This window comes from Catharus ustulatus, chromosome 24 (genome assembly GCF_009819885.2).
Source record: "Catharus ustulatus isolate bCatUst1 chromosome 24, bCatUst1.pri.v2, whole genome shotgun sequence".
In the NCBI taxonomy this organism is placed as follows: domain Eukaryota; kingdom Metazoa; phylum Chordata; class Aves; order Passeriformes; family Turdidae; genus Catharus; species Catharus ustulatus.
This window is the reverse complement of record NC_046244.1, coordinates 1,051,092-1,069,197: the sequence shown is the minus strand read 5'-3', so window position 1 is coordinate 1,069,197 and position 18,106 is coordinate 1,051,092. Positions and strand designations below refer to the sequence as shown.

The following is an 18,106-nucleotide window of genomic DNA, read 5'->3' as shown; positions in this document are numbered from 1 at the left end:
AATTAATTCAATTAAAGGCCGTCACCCCAGGAAACGGCCGGAGATGCGGCCGGGCGGGCCGGGAGCCGCGCTAACAAAGAGCTTTTGAGCGCGGAGGGCGCGGGGACCCCCCGGCCCCGCGTGTCCCCCGCACCGGCGGCTCCGGGGTTAAACCCGCAGCGAGCTCTGCGCCTCGGCTGCGATAGCGTCTCAGCCCTGGGGCCATTCCTCTAAATCAATTTTCAAAACAATCAGTTTAGGGGCTTTTAATTAAGCTTTAAACCGGCGGTTAAAAATAGCAGTTTACTTCTTTGGGATGCAAACGAGGCGAGCGTAAAAATAAATCAGAGAGACGGGGCCCGCTGCCTTTTGGGATTCGGGGAGACGCAGATTAAACACGTCCCAAGATTACAAGGATTTTTTTTTTTTTCACCCCTTTCTTTTAACACTTATTCTCTCTCGCAGCAGCTGCTCTTTCCCTGCCAGGCACCGAACTGTCCGCACGACCGGGAATGCAAAGGTGGAAAAACCAAAGGTCCCCAGCGCAGCCAGCAGCAGGTTCAGCACTTCTCCCTCCACATCAAGAAATGCAAATAATGTTTTAAAAAAGAATTTTAAAAATTAAACTCGACTCTACGGCTGTGTTTATGGACAGGAGGAAAATCCTCTGAGCGCGGAGACGCGAGCGCAGCAAACTCAGCCCGCTCCCCGCCAGGATGAATTTCGCTTAAGAAGCCGAATTTAGGCTCCTTTGTAGTTTTAAAGCGCATCCTGCAGGTTCTGCCCTGCTCCCCCCCAGCCTCTCCCTTTGTCTCGGACTCCCCTGCTCGCAGGGCCCGGCCCGGCCCGGCTCCAGCACCTTTCAATCCCCTAAAGCGGAGCAGGTTTGGGGCTCCTGGGCCGGGCTCAAACGCAGCTCCTCGCCCCAAAAGCGGCTCTTTCAAAGCACCGCTGCGCCGCGTTGATTAAAGAGTAATTAAGGGCAGCGGGATTCCTTTGGTGCGGATTTCTCCGCTGGTGACCCCGGCAAGTGACGGGATCGCTTCGGGCCGGGCTGAGCGGGGCTTGGGGGTCGCCCTGAGGTGGCTTCTCCTCCCTGCCGGCCCTACTGGGGGTCTCAGCCCTTCCCCACCCTCCGAACCCCCCAATTCCCGGCCCTGCTGCAGGGCCGAGCCCCGGCAGCGAGCGCGGCTCCGCGCCCGAGACCTTGACCCGGTTTGGGGACAAAATCTCTGAGGCGGAGATTTCCCCTGGCCCCCCAGACTTTGGGGTGAGGCTCTCTCGGGGTCACAGCAGGCACAGGACGGCGGGGTGGGGACTCCTGCACCATCCCCGCGCCCCTAAGGAGCGAGGTTTGGGGTTTTTCCTCCTTTTCCCCCCTCTCCCAGCAGGAGGAAGGCACCAAATTCCCCATGGGGACGGGCGGAGAAGATACTTCAAGAAAATTAAAAATCATCATAAGGGGAAAAAACGCCATGCGAGGAAAAAAAAAAAAAAAAAAAAAAAAAAACACAAAAAAAAACCATGAACGGGGTAGGGTGAGAGAGAGAACGGGAACTTCACCCGGGATGGGGAGGGAGAAAACCTTTCCCAGATGGATCCGGGCCTCCCCAACCTCTCTCCCGTCCCTTCCACGCTACTTTCAGGGACTTTCCGCCGCTTTTTTCCGCCGCTGCTTCCCCGAGCATCCCCCCTGCTCCCGGAGCTCCTTCCCCCCCTTCAGATCTCAGCGTGTTTGCTCTTGACTTCATCCACTAAGTCAATAGTTTGGAGATGCCCTCATCCTCAGAGGCCCGAGCCCCCCGTGTCCCCTCCCTGTTTTCTGCGGCGGATAATGGCAGCCTTTTGTCGTGTAATCAAGCTCCCGAGGGGTTGGGAGACAGATATAGATTCTTGGCATTTGTCGGTGAAAATGAAAGCTGGATTAGGCAGAGGCGGCTGCACACTCCATGGTAAAGGACAACAACTATTCCCCCATTGAAAGTCCCATTCTGGTTTGGTTATTTTATCTCTAAAAGTTGTTTGTATTTCTAAAGTGGCCATTGAGGCACTTAGAAAGTGTAGCAAGCTGTAAAGCCGCGCTCGCCATGAAAGGCGGGCGCACAAAAAGGACCGGGGTTAAGGGGAAAAAACAGAGCGGGGAGAAAAAAAATACCCGCGGAAAGAAAAAAAAATACAGGGGAGAGAGAGGAGGGGGACAGCAAAAGAGTTTAAAAAAAAAAAAAATCAAATTCAACCGGGGGAAAAGTTTAAAATCGCCGGGAAAACTCACGGAGAGCCGGCAGAGCAGCGAGGCTGCGGCGCCGCTTTTTCCCTTCCCAGGCGGGCAGGGGGAAAAAAATCACCCCAAAATTTCGGGTTCCTTGCGGATTTGGAGCTGGGGGGATGTTTTTTGCTCCGAGCTCGGCCCTCTCCCAGCTCGGCCCTGGGGTTATTTTATCCCTTAGGATTGATCCCAGCCGAGGAATCCCCGCTTTATCCCCTGGCAGAGCTTGGCCGAGCCGGGCGAAAATTGGGGAATTTCTCCCTCTCTGCTCCGTGAACGTGGGAGCGTTTTCCCTTGGGAATCGCGGGGATTCTGGAGTTATTTTTATATCATTCCCCCCCAAAAAAACATCCCTTGGGTTTCACCACTCGAGGTTGCGCCGTCTCTTCCTCTTTCCAACACCACTCCCACCCCCCTGCGGTGAATTTGGGATGGCAAAACCCGCCTGGTTCGGTTTGTTTATTTAAAAAAAGACAACGAGAAAAAAAAAAATCAACAAACCGGCAAAACAAACCGTTTGTCAAAGCCTGCAAACTTTCCTCCTCCTTTTGCCGAAGTTTTCGGGCGTGGAAATCGCCGCGATCCCGCTGCGAGCACAGCGAGCCCCGCGCGGGGGAGGGTTTGAGGCTGGAAGGAGATTAAGGGGAAAAAACTCCGAGGAAAAAAAAGCAACGGAGTAACCAGGTACAACCCAAATATCCGCATTCCCAGGGAGGGAAAAGGAGGGGGGGAAAGCTTCAAATAGCTCAATTTGCTGCTTTTTAGCATCAAACAGCATCTTCTGCGGGAGTGGCGACGGAATTTCAAAATAATTAAGTCGCCGCACAGGAAAAAAAATTAAAAAAAAAAAAAAAAAATCACGGATTCCTCTGGAAAACGCCGGCGCTGAACACGAGATAAATGTGTCAATAAATAGAAATATTCCTTTAAAATCAGAGTGACCGCCGCTCCCCGTTTAGGGCCGTTCTGAGGTTAGGGGTCATTAACTGAACCCCCCCGGCCCATTCAGGGCAGCGGCGCTTTCTGCTCCCCAATTTAAACATCACTGTCCCCTGGGTGTCCCTGGGTGTCCCTGGGTGTCCCCTGGATATGCCCCGACACCCAGGTGTCCTTTGCACCCCCACCCTTTCCCTCCTGCCTTTAAAACCGGGAAATTAATCGCAATTCAAGCGAACACGGGTGGATTTTGCTCTGGGAAAATCCCAAATCCTCCCGGTCCCTGCGGAGTTGGGGAAGTTTCCCGAGTGGTTTCAGGAGTTTGTCCCAACTCTGAGCCTGCCCAGAACCACCCGGGCGCTTCCAAGTCCTGCTCAAAAAGCGCCGTCTGGAATCAACTTTCCTCCCGTAATTCCCAATAAAAATGCAAATCGACGCGTCCCGGCCACGGGAATAAAAAAAAATTAAATAAATTAAATAAAGGACGGGATCGCCCTGCGCTCCCGAGCTGGGAAAGACAGCGGGGCAGGCGCGACTCCCTTGGAAAATCAGAAAATCACTTTTTTATTGCCCGGGCTCCGCTGGGGTTTGGGCACGGCGGCTCCAGAGCTGTCCCCACCCCCGGCCCCTCTCCCGGAGATGTCCCCGGGTCGCTTTGATCGCGGGGCTGGGGACAAAGGCGGCTCTGAGGGTCGCGGCCGGGGTTCCCCCGGTCCCGGGGGTCAGCCAGGGGCTCCTTCCAATTTTAGCACCGAAAATTCCCGAGGGGAGTGGCTGAAAACCAAGAAGGGCTTTTCCTTTTCCTTTTCCTTTTCCTTTTCCTCCCTCGGCCGGGGCAGGGCAGGCCCAGGGCAGTGGGGTAAAAACAGCACGAGGGAGCCCCTCGGAAACATCCCTGGGGCAGGGAGCGTCCTTTGGGATCGGGGAGAATCTTTGAGGAGCAGAGAGGGTTCTTTGGAGCACTGGGAATCCTTTGGGATCAGAGGGAATCCTTTGGGATCAATGAGTGTCTTTTGGGACCAGGGAGCACCCTTTGGGGGTGGAGAGCGCCCCTTGGGTTCAGGGAGTGTCCTTGGGGAGGCAAAGGAGAATTCCTTCATGGGCCACAGGAGAATCCTTTTGGGGCAAGGGACGAGCCCTCAGTGGGGCTTGTGGGGCAGGTGACACTCCCCATGGGACAGGGGACACTCCCTATAGGACAGGGGACACTCCCTATAGGACAGGGGACACCCCAATGTGGGACTGAGTACACTCCTCTCTCCATGGGGCAGGTGACACTCCCTACGGGACAGGTGACACAGCTTTATGGGACAGGTGACACCCCAATATGGGGCCGGGGACACTCCCTATGGGACAGGGGACACCTCTCTCTCTCTTTATGGGGACAGGTGACACCTCTGTGGGGCTGGGGACACTATGGGACAGGTGACACCCCATATGGAGTAGGGGACACTTCCTATGGGACAGGGGACATTCCATATGGGGCAGGGGACACCTCTCTGTCTATGGGACAGGTGACACCTCTATGGGACAGAGGACAGGGCAGGGGACACCCCCGTGCCCTCCCCGCTGCCCAGATTGCCCTGGGGAGGTGCAGGAGGAGGCAGAGGGAGCGTCCCCGGCCCGGCCATTCCCACACCGCTCCATTCCCACATCCTGCCCTCCCTCCCGAGCAAAACCCGGCTGCTCTTTCCAGGAATCCTTTCCCAGCGTTTCCCCAGAAAAGCCACGCTCCCAAAACCTCCGCGAGCCCAAAACCTCTCGGCGGCCGCGGATTCCATCAGCGAGCGAGCCCTGCCCTGCCCCGGAGCCACCGAGATGTGGGAATTCCCAATGATATCCCAAATTATATCACAATGATATTCCAAATGATATTTCCAATGATATCCCCATTTATATCCCAATGATACCCCAAATTACATTTCCAGTGATACGCTAAATGATATTCCCAGTGATATTCCAAATTTTATTCCCAGTGATAGTCTCAGAGATATTCCAAATTACATCCCAAATTATACTCCCAGTGATATTTCCAAATGATACTCTCAATAATATTCCAAATTATATTCTAAATTATATTCCCAATTATATCCCAAATTATATTCCCGATGATACTCTCAATGTTATTCCAAATCATACTCCAGATGATATTGCCGCTGATAGTCTCAGTGATATTCCCAATGATATCCCAGATTATATTCCCACGGATACACCCAAATGATGCTCTCAGTTACATTCCCAGCGCTATTCCCGAAGGATGAGGACGCCGAGCACGGAACGCGCGGCCTCAGATCCCGCTGGCCCCGGCAGCCGCAGCGGCCGCTAATTAACGGCGCGAGCCGCTGTGATGTGATGAACTTCCTTTGTGGTGCGGCTGTTCCGATAAGGGAGAGCAGCCGAGGATCAAAGGCTCGGAGCCTCCATTTCCTCCAGCGGCCTCCGCCTCTCCTCACCTACCCTGGGCTGCTCCTGCGCTCGGGCTTGGGCGAGTTCCCCTCTCATTCTGCCCTGGCCTCGCCGTCCCGAGGGGATGCGGCTGCCCCCGAGGCGTTCCAAACCCTCCCTGTGGAGCTCCAAACCCTGCTTCAAACCCTCCCCGAGGAGCTCCAAACGCTGCCTCAAACCCTCCCTGTGGAGCTCCAAACCCAGCTCCAAACTACCCGAGAGACTCCAAATCCAGCTCCAAACCCTCCCCGAGGAGCTCCAAACTACCCCAAGGAGCTCCAAACCCTGCTCCAATGATGCCTCGAGGAGCTCCAAACTCAGTTCCAAACCCTCCCCGAGGAGTTCCAAACCCTGCTCCAGTGCTGCTTCAAGGAGCTCCAAACCCTCACCGAGGAGCTCCAAACCCTGCTCCAACACCTCTCCCAGGAGCTCCAAACCCAGTTCCCAACCCTCCACGAGGAGCTCCCCAGGCCCTCTGAGAAGTTCCAAAACCTCTCCGAGGAGTTCCAAACCCACTCCGAAGAGCTCCAAACCGCCTCGAGGAGCCCCAAACCCTCACTGAGGAACCCCAACACATCCGTGACGAGCTCCAGCCCCTCCTCGAGGAGCTCCAAACCCCCTCCAAAGGACTCCAAATCCCCTCCGTGGAGCTCCAAGCCCCACCCCGAGGAGCTCCAAGCGCTCTTGTCCCTCCCGAGAGCCCCGGGGGCAGGGGTCAGACCCAGACGGTGCCCCCAAAACATCACCGTCATCATCACCCTCATCATCCTCATAATCATCAGCTCATCACCATCATCCCCGCACCTCCCACACCCCCCTCCGCTGGCGGCTCCCGCCCTTCCTTCCCCCCTTGTCCCCAACTCCGGGTGACAAATGTCTTTATAAACTGGCATTAGTGACATCCAGCTCCTTTTGTGGCGCGTCCCCGCCGAGCGCCAGCCTTGGGACGAGGCGGGAATGAGGAGGAGGAGAGCAGGAGGGTTTTTTTGGGAGGGGGATACCCCGACCCTCCCTCCCCCCAGCAAAACCGCATCCCCATCCCGAGCTCTGCTCCCTCCGGAGCTGCACCTGCGCTTCCCAACTCCTCCAGTGCTGATTTTTCCCGGGATGAGGGGGCGGCAGGGGAGGAGGAGAGCCCCAAAACCCCAGTTCTGGGAGATCTGGCTCCTGCACAGCCCCCTCAGCGCTCCCCTTCCCCGGCTCGCATCCCTCCTTTCCTGACCCCCTCAGCATCTCCTCGCCAACCAAAAAGCCCAGAGCCCAAACCAGGGTGAAGTTCCGATTTAAGAAAAAATAAAATAAATACCATTTTTTTTAAAACCGCGTGGGGATGAGGAGAGAAAAGTGGCAGCTGATTGAAAAGGGCTTTTTTTCCCCACTTCTTTTTAAGAATAATGTTCTTAAATACAGAATATCTGCAAAGCCCAGGTCTTCGGAGGGGCCCTGATTCGCTTTTTTTTTTTTCCTTTTGTAGCAAACGCAATTTTCCCCAAGATCCTTCACCCTAATGCCGGAGTAAGTCCCTTCCCGCTTCAAGGCCACTCTTATATGTGCTTTAAAACCCTGCCGCGGAAATTCCCCTGAAAAATTTGGAAAAAGCTTCTCATGGGGGTGGAATTTGGGGGGGGGGGGGGTGTGTGAAACGGCGGCGGGGGAGGGGGAGGAAGGGGAGGTTAATCCGGGTTTAACGCCGTGATGCAGTCGCAGGACCAGGGCTCGGCTGATTGTGTTATCTCTCCCCAACATTTGGGTCTCCCATATTTCACCCAGCCAAATAGCTGCGAGGGAAAAGTGCGTATGGAGGCACTCCTGACGCCTCAGGAAAATATGTTATTAATATCTAAATAACTTCCCAATACTGTCTCTAAATCTCCCCTTCGCCACTCCAGATGATGAATTCGTTTGAAGTGTTCTCCCGTCTCATCTTCGCTCTCTCAATCCCCCCCTCCTTTTTTTTTATTTTTTTTTTTTTTTTTTCCATAGCCAGGCTTATTTCAAACTGGTAAATATCTAATTCCTTTAACCACGCTGCAGACACGTCTCTCTCCCCTCTCCCGCGCGCAATTCCCGCTTGGAAAAATCCTCAACGGGAGAGCGAGACCCAGCGCGGCCTTGAGCTGCTCCTTGAGATGATTTCGGGTTAAAAGCGGTGTTTTTTGGGGGAATCTGTTTGTTTGCAGCAGCCCCCTGATCACGCGTTTCCCTCTCAGTCTTTCCTACCTTAATTCCATCTCTGCCCCCTCCCTCCCGGCCCAATTAGGGCCCAAACCTGGGATTAGGACGAGACCTCCCCCCTTCCTTCCTGCGCTGCTCTATCGCAGCTCCATCTCTCCCCTTCGCCCAAAATCTGCTTCCTACCCGCCCTGGGTAATGAAATCCCCTCCAAATTCCACATTAAAACGTCTCCGTAGCGCTTCCTCTGCAGTCCGGGGCTCCCCACCTGCCTCTGATCCCGAGATTTCCCTTCCCGTTCCCCCCTCTCCAGGATGGATCCTTTTCTTCTCCCCCAAAAAAGAGGGGAAGAAGGAAAAAACCCCAACCCCAAAGAAAGCCTGGCTCTCAGACATCTCCCCGATGTTCCTTCGCTCTCTCCCGTGCAGCCGAGCCCCGCTCGCCGCATCCTTGTCTCAAGTTTGTTTTTTCAAACGCCTCGTGTTCGATTATTCTCGTTTATTCCCCTCTCCAGCCTTATCTCTCCTCCTCTCTTCTCTCCTCCCCGTCACACTCGATTTAGGCAGGAGTTTATCTTGCGAACATTTGCCGACTTTGTTTATGTAGCCCAGGTTCCCGTTCCCAAAAGCCACTGTTTGCCTTTGTAATTGTTATCTGTGTTTATTGTTGTACCTCATTTGTCTCAGCTTTTTTTGTGACATGTAAGCTCCGTGTGCGCCCGCATCCAGCCCCCCTCCTCCCTCTCCCTTCTCCCTGTATTTTTTTTATTTCTCTTTCCCTCTCTTCCCTCTCCTCTCGGCCTGAAATATGCACAGAATAACTCAGCCTAAAGCCAATGAATTGCTTGACACCTCCCTATCTCTTCTCCTGCCCCCCATTATTAGAGCTGATCCCGCTCGCAACACTCACAAATCCCGCCTGGGCTCTGTTTGATTAGATTGCCAACCTTTGGTAATCCCTTGATTTGATGAAGTGTCTGCTCGCGCCCCCCCCCCCGCGCTTCTAAACACACATTTACAGAGGAGCCGCGTGTTGGTTTTTAAACCCGCGCCGATTGTTTGCTGATAAATCGGCCCCGCAGCCCCTCCTGCCTCACGCGCGGCTCGGGGAACAAAGCCCCTGCCCAGGTGTGGGGGGGGTCCCCCTTCTCTGTTCGCTCCTCCCGAGCTCCCCCAAATCGGGCGGGACCTTCCAAACCCTCCCCCGCTCCCCAAAATCCTGGCGGGAGCGGTGCTGGCAGCTCCCGGCTGGAATTGTCCCTGTCCCCCCTCCTGCGCTGTCCCCAGCCCCAGAGGAGCTTTTGCTCCCGCTTGTCCCCCCAAATTCGGAACCCAAATCCCACCACTCTCCCAAACTGGGATCCCCGATCCCGCTGCTCTCCAGCTTTTCCCCCAAACTGAGAACCCCAATCCCAGCACTGTCCCGATTTCCCCCAAATTCAGAACCCCAATCCCAGCTCTGTCCCGATTTCCCCCAAAATCAGAACCCCGATCCCACCTCCCTCTCGTTTTTCCCCCAAAACCAGAACTCCAATCCCACCCTCTCCTGCTCTCCCCAAATTCAGAATCCCAACCCCGCCGCTTTTCCCCCAAAATCGGCCGAGAGCACAAACTCGGGGTGCACAGAGCGGAGTGCGGAAAATCCGCTAAAAATCCGCATTTCCACCCCAAAACCCAAACCCGGGGATCCCCGCGGGGCTCCGGGGGGGCAGCGCCGCCCTCCCCGCTCGGGGTGGGGGGACCCTCCAGAGACCCCCCCCAGGTCTGGTCTCAATCAATTCCCTCCCCCCCAGGAGCTTCTGCCCCTCCCCATCACCCCCCGAGCTGCACCCCCCGAGATTTGGGGGTGCCCAATTCCACCCCCAGCGAGGGAGAGAGCGGCGCATCCCCTCCCTGATAAATAACAACATCCCCAGATAACAATAATTATAATAGCAACAACAAACAGTAACAAAAACTCGCTCTTAACAAGGATATATGTATATATATAAAAAATAAACATATATTAAAAAAAAAACCTAAAAAAACCCAAAGTGAAGCCTCATGAATATCCGCCCAGGGCTAGCTGGAGTGAGCCGTTTAAAGATGAAAGTGCAAAGAAATAAAGGCTCAATTTAATCTGCCTTAAAACCCTTCAACTTAACGTTTGTGCTGGGAACTCAGAGAGTGAGTACTGATTGGGGATAAATACATTTCTTAGCATGCCTTGGAGCTATTACACCCTTCTCCAACACAGCTCCCTATTCAACAGCCACAGTTTTCATTACCAGCTCTAATAAGTCTTAACATTATTAAATGCCAAGCAGACGATAGAAAGAAACAGGCGCAGGGTGGAAGCTTTCTTTCCCACTTAAAAAGAGAGAGCATTTAGGGCTGTCTTCCCCCGGCTCCCCGCGAGGAGAACCCGCCACGGAGCAGAAAAAAAAATTTAAAAAAAAAATTAAAAAAAAAAAAGCAAACCCAAAGTTTTTTCGCCTCTTTCCCCCCGCAGCTCTCGGAGGGTGAAGAAGATATTGGTTAAAAAATTAAAAAAAAATTAAAAACTCCCTCGCCCTCAAGCAGTGCGAGGTTGGGTTTGTTTTGGTGGGAATAAAAACCGGGTGGGGGCAGAAACAGCTCTGCTGAGATTTTAATTGCTGGATGTAAAATCGCGTTGTTTTCCAGCAGAAATAGCATTTTTTTCCCGAGTAGAAACCACAGCGTTTTCCAGCGCGCAGCCGCCGCCTGCCAGTGTTTTACAAGCGGGATCATCAATTATCTTAATTGGGGCCATTAACACTTTCCCAGGCGTTAAAACCCGCCCGGGCAGCGGGAAATTCGGAATTTTGGACGCTCCTGTTGGAGCTGTGGCTTTGGAGACGCGCAGGACCCAAAAAACCCCAATTTCAAGCGGTTTTTTGGGATTTCTCCTCAGCGCGACGGCGGGGGCGGCGATAAAAAAAATCGGGAATTGCAGAAAAATTGGAATTTCTCTGCGGGACTGGGAGAGATTGTGCGCGCTCGGAGGGAACGCGGCGCTCCACAGGCTCCGGCCGCGGGAATTTGCCCAAATTAGCCCCCTTTCATCCAGGAACGGGGGCTCGTGTTTGATTTGTCCGCGGCCTCACCCATGAAGGCAGAAGGGAACGTTTTGTTTTGCCTCTTGACACGCACTTCTTGCGTGCTAATCAGGGATAAAAAGCTCCCCGCTCCTTCATTCTTATTTTTTTTAATTTTTTTTTTGTCTGTTCTTTTGGGGGTAAACGAGGGGACAAGAGGGAAAAAAATCTTAACCCGCTGATTCAAAAATAAAGATATTTTTCTGAGCGGCGAGCCTGGCTGAAAACACAACCCCCCCACCCACCAAATCTCCTTTGCCCCCCTTTAATAAAATTAAAAACACCCCGAAAGTGAGCGGGGGGAGCTCCTGGCGGACACAATGGCCCCGATTTGCAAATGAGCATCGCCCCTCTCCCAAATCACAGCAACATTTTGCAGCGTCCAACGGCTCTGCCTTTCTGCAGCAGCCGCTCCGATAATATTACAAAACTATCTAACAGCAGGGAGTTTTGAATAATTTATCTCCCTTTCTTCCCGTCCTCGGCCCTTTGTCCAAAAGTTTTTCTCCTCCTCGCGGAATTTTGAATGAGAATGGACGCGCCCTCCCTCCCCCATCCCTTTACTCCATTTTTAAGGCAGCCTCGGGTTTTTCCCCCTTTTCCCCCCTCTTTTTTTTTTCTTTCTTTTTTTTTTTTTCTTTTCTTTTTTTTTTTTTTTCTCTGCTGTTTGCTTTTGTGGTCAGGAATCTTTTCCTTATAAAGCTTCAATAGACTCGAAGGTCTTTGTAAGTGAAGTTCATCTTCAAGGTTGGGAAAAGAGGGGGGAGAAAAAAAGGATCGGATCCTCTAAAAAATAAAATGAAATAAAATAAACCCCCGTTTGTGCACCTTCATTTCCAACTCGCGTGATCGCGGCTCGGGGGAGCCTTTTCTGCCCCAAAATTCTCCCCCACGTCACCATTGCCCCACTTGTCCCAAACTGGGGGAAATTTGGGAGCCACGGGGGGAGTTTGGGGGCGATTCCCACGCCGGGGCTGGGGGAGGATCCCGCTCACCCCGACAGCGGCGATGCCACAAATCCCCAAAAATTCCAACTCCGCTCAACCCCGGCCCGTCCTCGCGTTGAGCCGATTCGGGAGAAAACCGAAGTTTTGGCAAATCCCAACTTCCCGCTCTCCGGGACTCCCAAAATCGCCGTTTTCCCCCCAAAAAATGCTCCAAACTCCGGCGCTGGTTCCGTGCCCGAACCGAGCGGTTCCAACTCCCCCGTTTTCCCCGACGACTCTCGCGGATTCTCCCTCAAAATTCCACATTTTCATTTTTGGATTTGTTTTGTTTTGTTCTGGAAGCGCGGCGCTGCCCACACTCCAACTCCCGCCCCCAAGCTCGCATTCCCAGCTGGGAGAAGTTGGAATTTTCCTGCCGGGGCTGCGAGGTGATAACAGAGCCTGGCTCGGAGCCTTCCCCGCCAGCACGGCAGGATTTTCCCTGGATCACGTCCCCCGGCTCGTTTCTCATTTCAGCAAAACCTGGATGGTTTTCCCTGGATAATTTTTGCCAGGATAATTCCGGGGTGCCTGGCGGCTCCGGGGACCCCCCCGTGTCCCCTGGGTGCCCGGCGGCGCTCGCGGCTCCCGTCCCTAATTGATATTGATCGGCGCCATCGGTCACCTGTCAGCCCCGGTTCCAGGGGACCACTTAGGCTGCGGCAGCGAAATCTGTTTAACAAATTCATTTACGGCCTCCGAGGTGCCTCTCCCCCCCTCCGGCCATTCCCGACCTTTTTTTTTCTTTTTTTTTTTTTTTTTATGGATAATTGATCCCGAGCACAGCACAGACAACTCTCCCTCCTCCTGGCAGCGCCGCCGGCCCCGCTCCCCGCAGGGATTTTTTTGGGAAAAGCCGAACGGGGAGGCTCTGGAGCCACCCCCGTGGGGCAGGGCCGTGTCCCCGGTGTCCCCCCCGGCGCGGCGCGGGGACTCGCGGTACCTTTGTCGCCCAGGATGCCGTCGATGCTGTGCTTGGCCTTCTTGTCGCCGTCCTCCTCCTTCTTGTCGCAGTCCTCGTCCTCCTCTTTCTTGCCGAATTTGATGCGGAGCACGCGGCTAATCGAACTCACTAAACCTCGGACAGTCAAAGGCAGAAAGGCGAGTATAAGCTGCCTGGGAAAGGTGGGAACCGCCGGGAATGCCGCTCTTCCCGTGGGGATGCACCTGCCGGCATCTCCGAGATCACCAAATTCCCGGAGTGGGATCTGCTGGGCACCACGTGCAGGATGTGCCAACATCCCGGGACAGGCAGGTCCCCAGGGCCACACATGCTCTGTCATCGGGCAAATCCCCAAATTCCCAAATTCCCACAGCCGGGATGGGGCTCCGGGCCTGCTCTGGCCCAGCAGAGCCGCCCCCAAACCCAAACAGGCAGAACAAACCCCCCGACCCCAAACACATCCCTGCAGGCCGAGCTCTGGGATCCGGCCTCGCTCCCCGAGGATCTCTGGACCTCTCTGGACCTCTGGCGATCTCATGGAATCTCACAGATCTCATGGATCTGAAGGAATATCCGGGTCTCATGGAATCTCACGGATCTCTGTCTCGGGATCTCTTGGGAATCTCATGGATCTCTGTCTCGGGATCTCTCGGATCTCTTTATCTCGGGATCTCATGGAATCTCACGGATCTCAAGGAATATCTGGATCTCATGGAATCTCAGGGATCTCTGTCTCGAGATCTCTCGGGATCTCTCAGATCTCTGCCCCATGAGGACTCTGCTGTGCAGCACCACAGCGCAGATCCCAGAGACAACCCGAGTTCCCCTTTCCCCCTGGAATCTGGGGGCTCCTCTGGAGTCCTCCCCCAGCCCCAGCATCCCCCCGGCTTCCGAGGGAGCTGGAAAAAGTTGAGAAAAGTGCTTTGTTTGTGTTTGGTTTCACAGCAGCCAGGGCACAAATCCCCCCAATACCAGGGTTTGCTTGGGATGATTTCCCCTCCATCCAAGCAAAGCCAGGGGGGTGTTTGGATCCTCTGGAAAACCTTTGCCATGGGATAACCATTCCCGTCCAGCATCCCACGGGGCTGTGGCCAAGCTGCCTTCTCACCTGAGGGCACCGTGCTGCGGTCGCAGTGCCCGTCCTTGAGCAACCGGTCCCGGATCTCCCAGCTGAACATCCCGGGGTTCTCCCGCTTGTATTCCTCGATTTTCTTCTCCACGTCGGGAGTCGCGACCTGCTTTTGTGACCAAGGGGCGCCGGGGTGTCCCCGCGGGGGAGAACAGACGGGAAGGGAGGGAGAGCAGGGAAAAAAGCGCTTTTAATTCAAAAGAAGCGCTGAGCGGCGCAGCTCAGCCCTGGCTGCGGGGTTTGGGGTGGAAAAGGGGACTGGGAGCCGGGAAAGGAGGGAAATAAAGCTGGGAATGCGTCCCGCTCCCCCAAATCCTAAAAGTGGGGTCTGTGGGGGCTGGGAGAGCCAGAAGCGTGGGATTAGCCTGAGCTCCGGGGAGGCTGTGCAAGGGACACTTTTTGGGGTGTTTGTGGACAGCCAGAGATTTCCTATTCCCCAATTCCCTGCTCCCCACACCCGGCCGGAATCGCTCCAGCGCGCACCACTTGTTGCACGTGGAAGCAACAAAAAAGAAACCATTTTAATCCATTCATCACCTCACCTCGGGCCCCGCTTTCTCCCCATCGGAGGCCGAAAATCGCAGCTTTATTCAAACCCTCCCCCCCTTAAAAAAAATAATTTTGAAAAATCACAAAAAAACGCTTGGAAAACTCGCGCTGACCCCCGGAAAAAGGCGGAATTTTGGGACGCGGTGCCCGCAGCGCACTCACCCTGGGCTTGCTGCCGCCGATGGCCCCGGGCCGGATGGATCCCGTCTCCTGGTAGCGACAGAGGATTTTGGAGACGCAGCCGTGGGAGACGCGGAGCTGCCGGGAGATCACGCAGGGCCGGATGCCGTGGTGAGCCATCTCCACGATCTTGTGGCGGATGTGGTTGGGCAGCGGGCGCCCGTTGATGAAAACCCCTCCGAGCTGGTTCACCCTGCCCTGGCCCAGCGGGGTGGACACTGCGAGGGACACGGGGGGAAAAACCCGACCCAAAAAAAAGGGGGAAAAGTTAAAATAGAGGGGAAAAATCCGGTGTGTTCTTCCCCACACCTCCCGCTTCTCTCCCGGGATTTGGAGGTTTAAAAAAGGGGAAAAGTCTCGCAGGGAAAGTGCCCTGCGCTCCGTGGTTATCCCGGTGTTTGTTTATCCCGGTGTTTGTTTATTCCGGCACCACGCGGGATATTTGTCTGTGGAAAGTGGGAAAATAAAAATCCCCCCAGAGCCGCACACTCATCCCCGAGACACCCCCCGTGTGTCCATCCCTGTGAATTTGTCCGGATTAGGGATTTCACACCTTGGTTTGAAATCAAAAATCCAAACCCGCACAACAAAACCTTCCCAAAACTTCCCATTTCTCCCCCAAAAATCCTCCCTGCGCTTCTCGCCTCCATTTACCGAGCTCCTCATTCAAACAAACTTTGGGAAATCACCTCTGAAACACCCTTGAGGCACTTTTTTTGGGGTGGTTTGGGGGTTTTATTTTTGGGTGCGTTTCGGGGGTTTTTACCCGCGGCCGCTTCGCCGCGGCCTCTCCGGCCTCTCCTTCACCCCCTCCCCAGTTTATCGAACATCTCGCGCCGCAGATCTCGCAGATTAATACGATTTCACAGGCTGGAAATTAAGGCAAAAAGGAGGGGAGGAAGGACGGGAGGGGGCAGAACTCAGCTGGATAATTTGCGCGAGGCTGGAGGGGGCGAGCGCCAGGCGAGGCGAGAGGGGCGGATTTTTATTTTTTTTTCTTTATATATATAATTTTTTTCCCTCCCCTCTCCTGCTACAAAGAAAAGTCGATTCCAGAAATTGCCTGGCGATTTAGCGAGAATCATGCACCGCTAATTCCGAGTCACTTTGGCCGGCGCTCCCTGGATGTATCATTATCGACAGATAACACTCGAGTGGCCAATTTTACATTCAAGAGCCGCTAAAAGCGCCGGCCGCTCTCTCCTTTCATTATTCCCAGTCATGTTGTGCAAATATTGTTGTAATCCTTTGATCCTTTCCCTTGCCGTCTGTTTTACTTCATTTGCTACAGAAAAGCACTTCAGCAAATCCCCGCGCCCTGTGTGTTTTGCAGTCTGCGTGGTTTTCCGCGGGTTTGCGATTCGCCACTTGAGCACGGGCGGGATGAAATTTTCCCCGCTTTTAATAAATGCGGCCAGAGGTGTCCTGGCTAGAAATTTGCCTTTTTTTTTCCTTTTTTTTTTTTTTTTTTTTTTTTTTTTTTGGGAATGTGTGTGCCTGGAAATAATCGCCCCCCGCGTGACAAAGGCACGGCGGAGGGAGGATGGGTGACACTCGGCGAGGTGACAGCTCCCGAGTCCCCGCTTCGCCAACGCCGGCCAAGGACATCCCGGCTTCCCACTGCTCCAGGAGCCCCCCGGATAAAGGTTTTTATTCCTATTTTCCCCATCCGAAAAGTTAAATCCCATCAGTTTGGTTGTTTTCCCCCGCTTTGACACGGAGGTGAAATTGTCGGGACGTTAGAAAACCAAGCCGTCCAAAAAAAATCCCAAAAAACCAAAAAACCCCCAAAGCGGGAGAAACTGCCCCAAAAATCCTGCGAGATGCCCGGGAATACTCGAAACACGGGAAAACAGCAAAGCAAATCCCTAGAATTCGCGGCGGGAAGGGGCTGGGTAGGGGGTGAGAAGTTGGGAGAATTTCGGGAACCCCCCAGGAGCGGAGTTCAGCCGCTCCCCCCGCCCCGAGGGCCCCTCCCGGGTGATTCCGGAGGGATGGAGCGGCGCTTTTCCAAACCTACACCTTTCAATAATTCCAGAGGGATGGAGCGGCGCTTTTCCAAACCTAAACCCCTCAATAATTCCAGAGGGATGGAGCGGCGCGTTTCCAAACCTAACCCCCCACCATCAATAATTCCAGAGAGATGAAGTGACCCTTTTCCAAACCTTAGGGCCACCCTGATGATTCCAGAGGGATGGAGCGACGCTTTTCCAAACCTAAGGGCCCCCCAATAATTCCAAAGGGATGGAGCAGCGCTTTTCCAAACCGAAATCCCTCCGGATGATTCCAGAGGGATGGAGCGATCCTTTTCCAAACCTAAGCCTCCCCACCCCAAACCCCCGGTAATTCCAGCTCTTTTCCAGGTTTTCCGGACCTACCTTCCAGCGGGAAGCCGGTGCGGGGGTAGTTCTGCCCCGGCGCCGGGCGCATCATCCGCGGCACCGTCCCGGGCAGCGCTGCCATGGTCGGGGGGCGGCGGCGGCCGAGGGGCTCCGGTGCGAACCGGCGCTGGGGGGGACACCGGGCACAACCGGGGGGGCAGCGGGGCCGCCTCTTCCGACCTTCCCAGCCCTTCCAGCGGCTGTAAAACAAGGGAGAAATCTGGGCTCTGAGCGCAAAAAAAAAAAAAAAAAAAAAAAAACCCAAAAAAAAAAACACCCAGAAAACAAATAATAACGACAGCGATAATTTTTTTTAAAAAGCGAAAAAATCAAAACGCTGCAACGCTGGGAATGAGAGGGGTGGGGATAGAGGGGGGGATCACCCACCAGAAATTGCCGGGAAAGTTTGGGGGCTGTGTCCCGAGCGGCCGCTCCGCTGGAATGTCACCCGGGAAGAGCAGGCACAGCCAAAGTTGCCTGGGAGCTGGGCTGGGCTTAGGGCTGGCTCGGGGCTGGTTTAGGGCTGGTTTTGGGCTGGCTCAGGGTTGGTTTAGGGCTGGCGGGGGGCAGAGCGGGGGGAGCCGCAGCCCCCCGGATTCGCTCCGTGCGCTGCGGTTCTTCCTCCTCGCGGCGCGGTTGTGGCAGCGCTGGAGGGACGGAGGAGGAGGAGGAGGAGGAGGAGGAGGAGGAGGAGGAGGAGGAGGAGGGGGCTGGAAGTTGCTCCGGTGGGGAAGTTGGGGCGGTGGGAAGGACGGGCGGGCTCTGATAGGCTCCGGCTCCTTTCTTTTATGGGAAGGGGGATCCGCGCCGGGCCCCGGCACCAATGGGAGCGGAGCCCCTTGCTCCTCGCAGAAGATTTTTTGGGATGTTTTTAGTCATTCTCAGGCTCCTCATGGAAAGCTCGAGCGGCTGGAAAAGATAGCGGGGTGCAGCAGAGCAGGAAAAATTTAGGAGTTGCGCGGTTCTGGTTGTTTGGGGTTTTTTGGCTTTTTTATTTTTCTCCCCCAAGTGGATTCCAGGAGGGGAAAAGCGGGCGGGGCATG

At 54.6% G+C, this 18,106-nt stretch overlaps 1 protein-coding gene across 9 annotated transcripts in view; it reads right to left on the bottom strand.

Annotated features, from left to right (window-relative positions):
- Positions 1–17,699, bottom strand: part of PAX7 (paired box 7) — a 110,503-nt gene extending 92,804 nt beyond the window's left edge. For 2 of the 9 annotated variants that reach the window (XM_033079690.2, XM_042779957.1), the window contains exons 1-5: positions 17,451–17,699; positions 17,061–17,263; positions 14,665–14,900; positions 13,933–14,062; positions 12,825–12,959 (exon numbers count right to left, since the gene is read on the bottom strand). In XM_033079690.2, the coding sequence (XP_032935581.1) occupies positions 12,825–12,959; positions 13,933–14,062; positions 14,665–14,900; positions 17,061–17,145 (586 nt within the window). In that variant the 5' untranslated portion in view covers positions 17,146–17,263; positions 17,451–17,699. Of the gene's footprint in view, positions 1–12,824; positions 12,960–13,932; positions 14,063–14,664; positions 14,901–15,336; positions 15,393–17,060; positions 17,264–17,450 lie in introns of those variants that run through there. The other 7 variants (XM_033079693.2, XM_033079697.2, XM_033079692.1 and 4 more) reach the window with 4 other exon arrangements.
- Between the last annotated feature and the right edge of the window lie 407 nt (positions 17,700–18,106).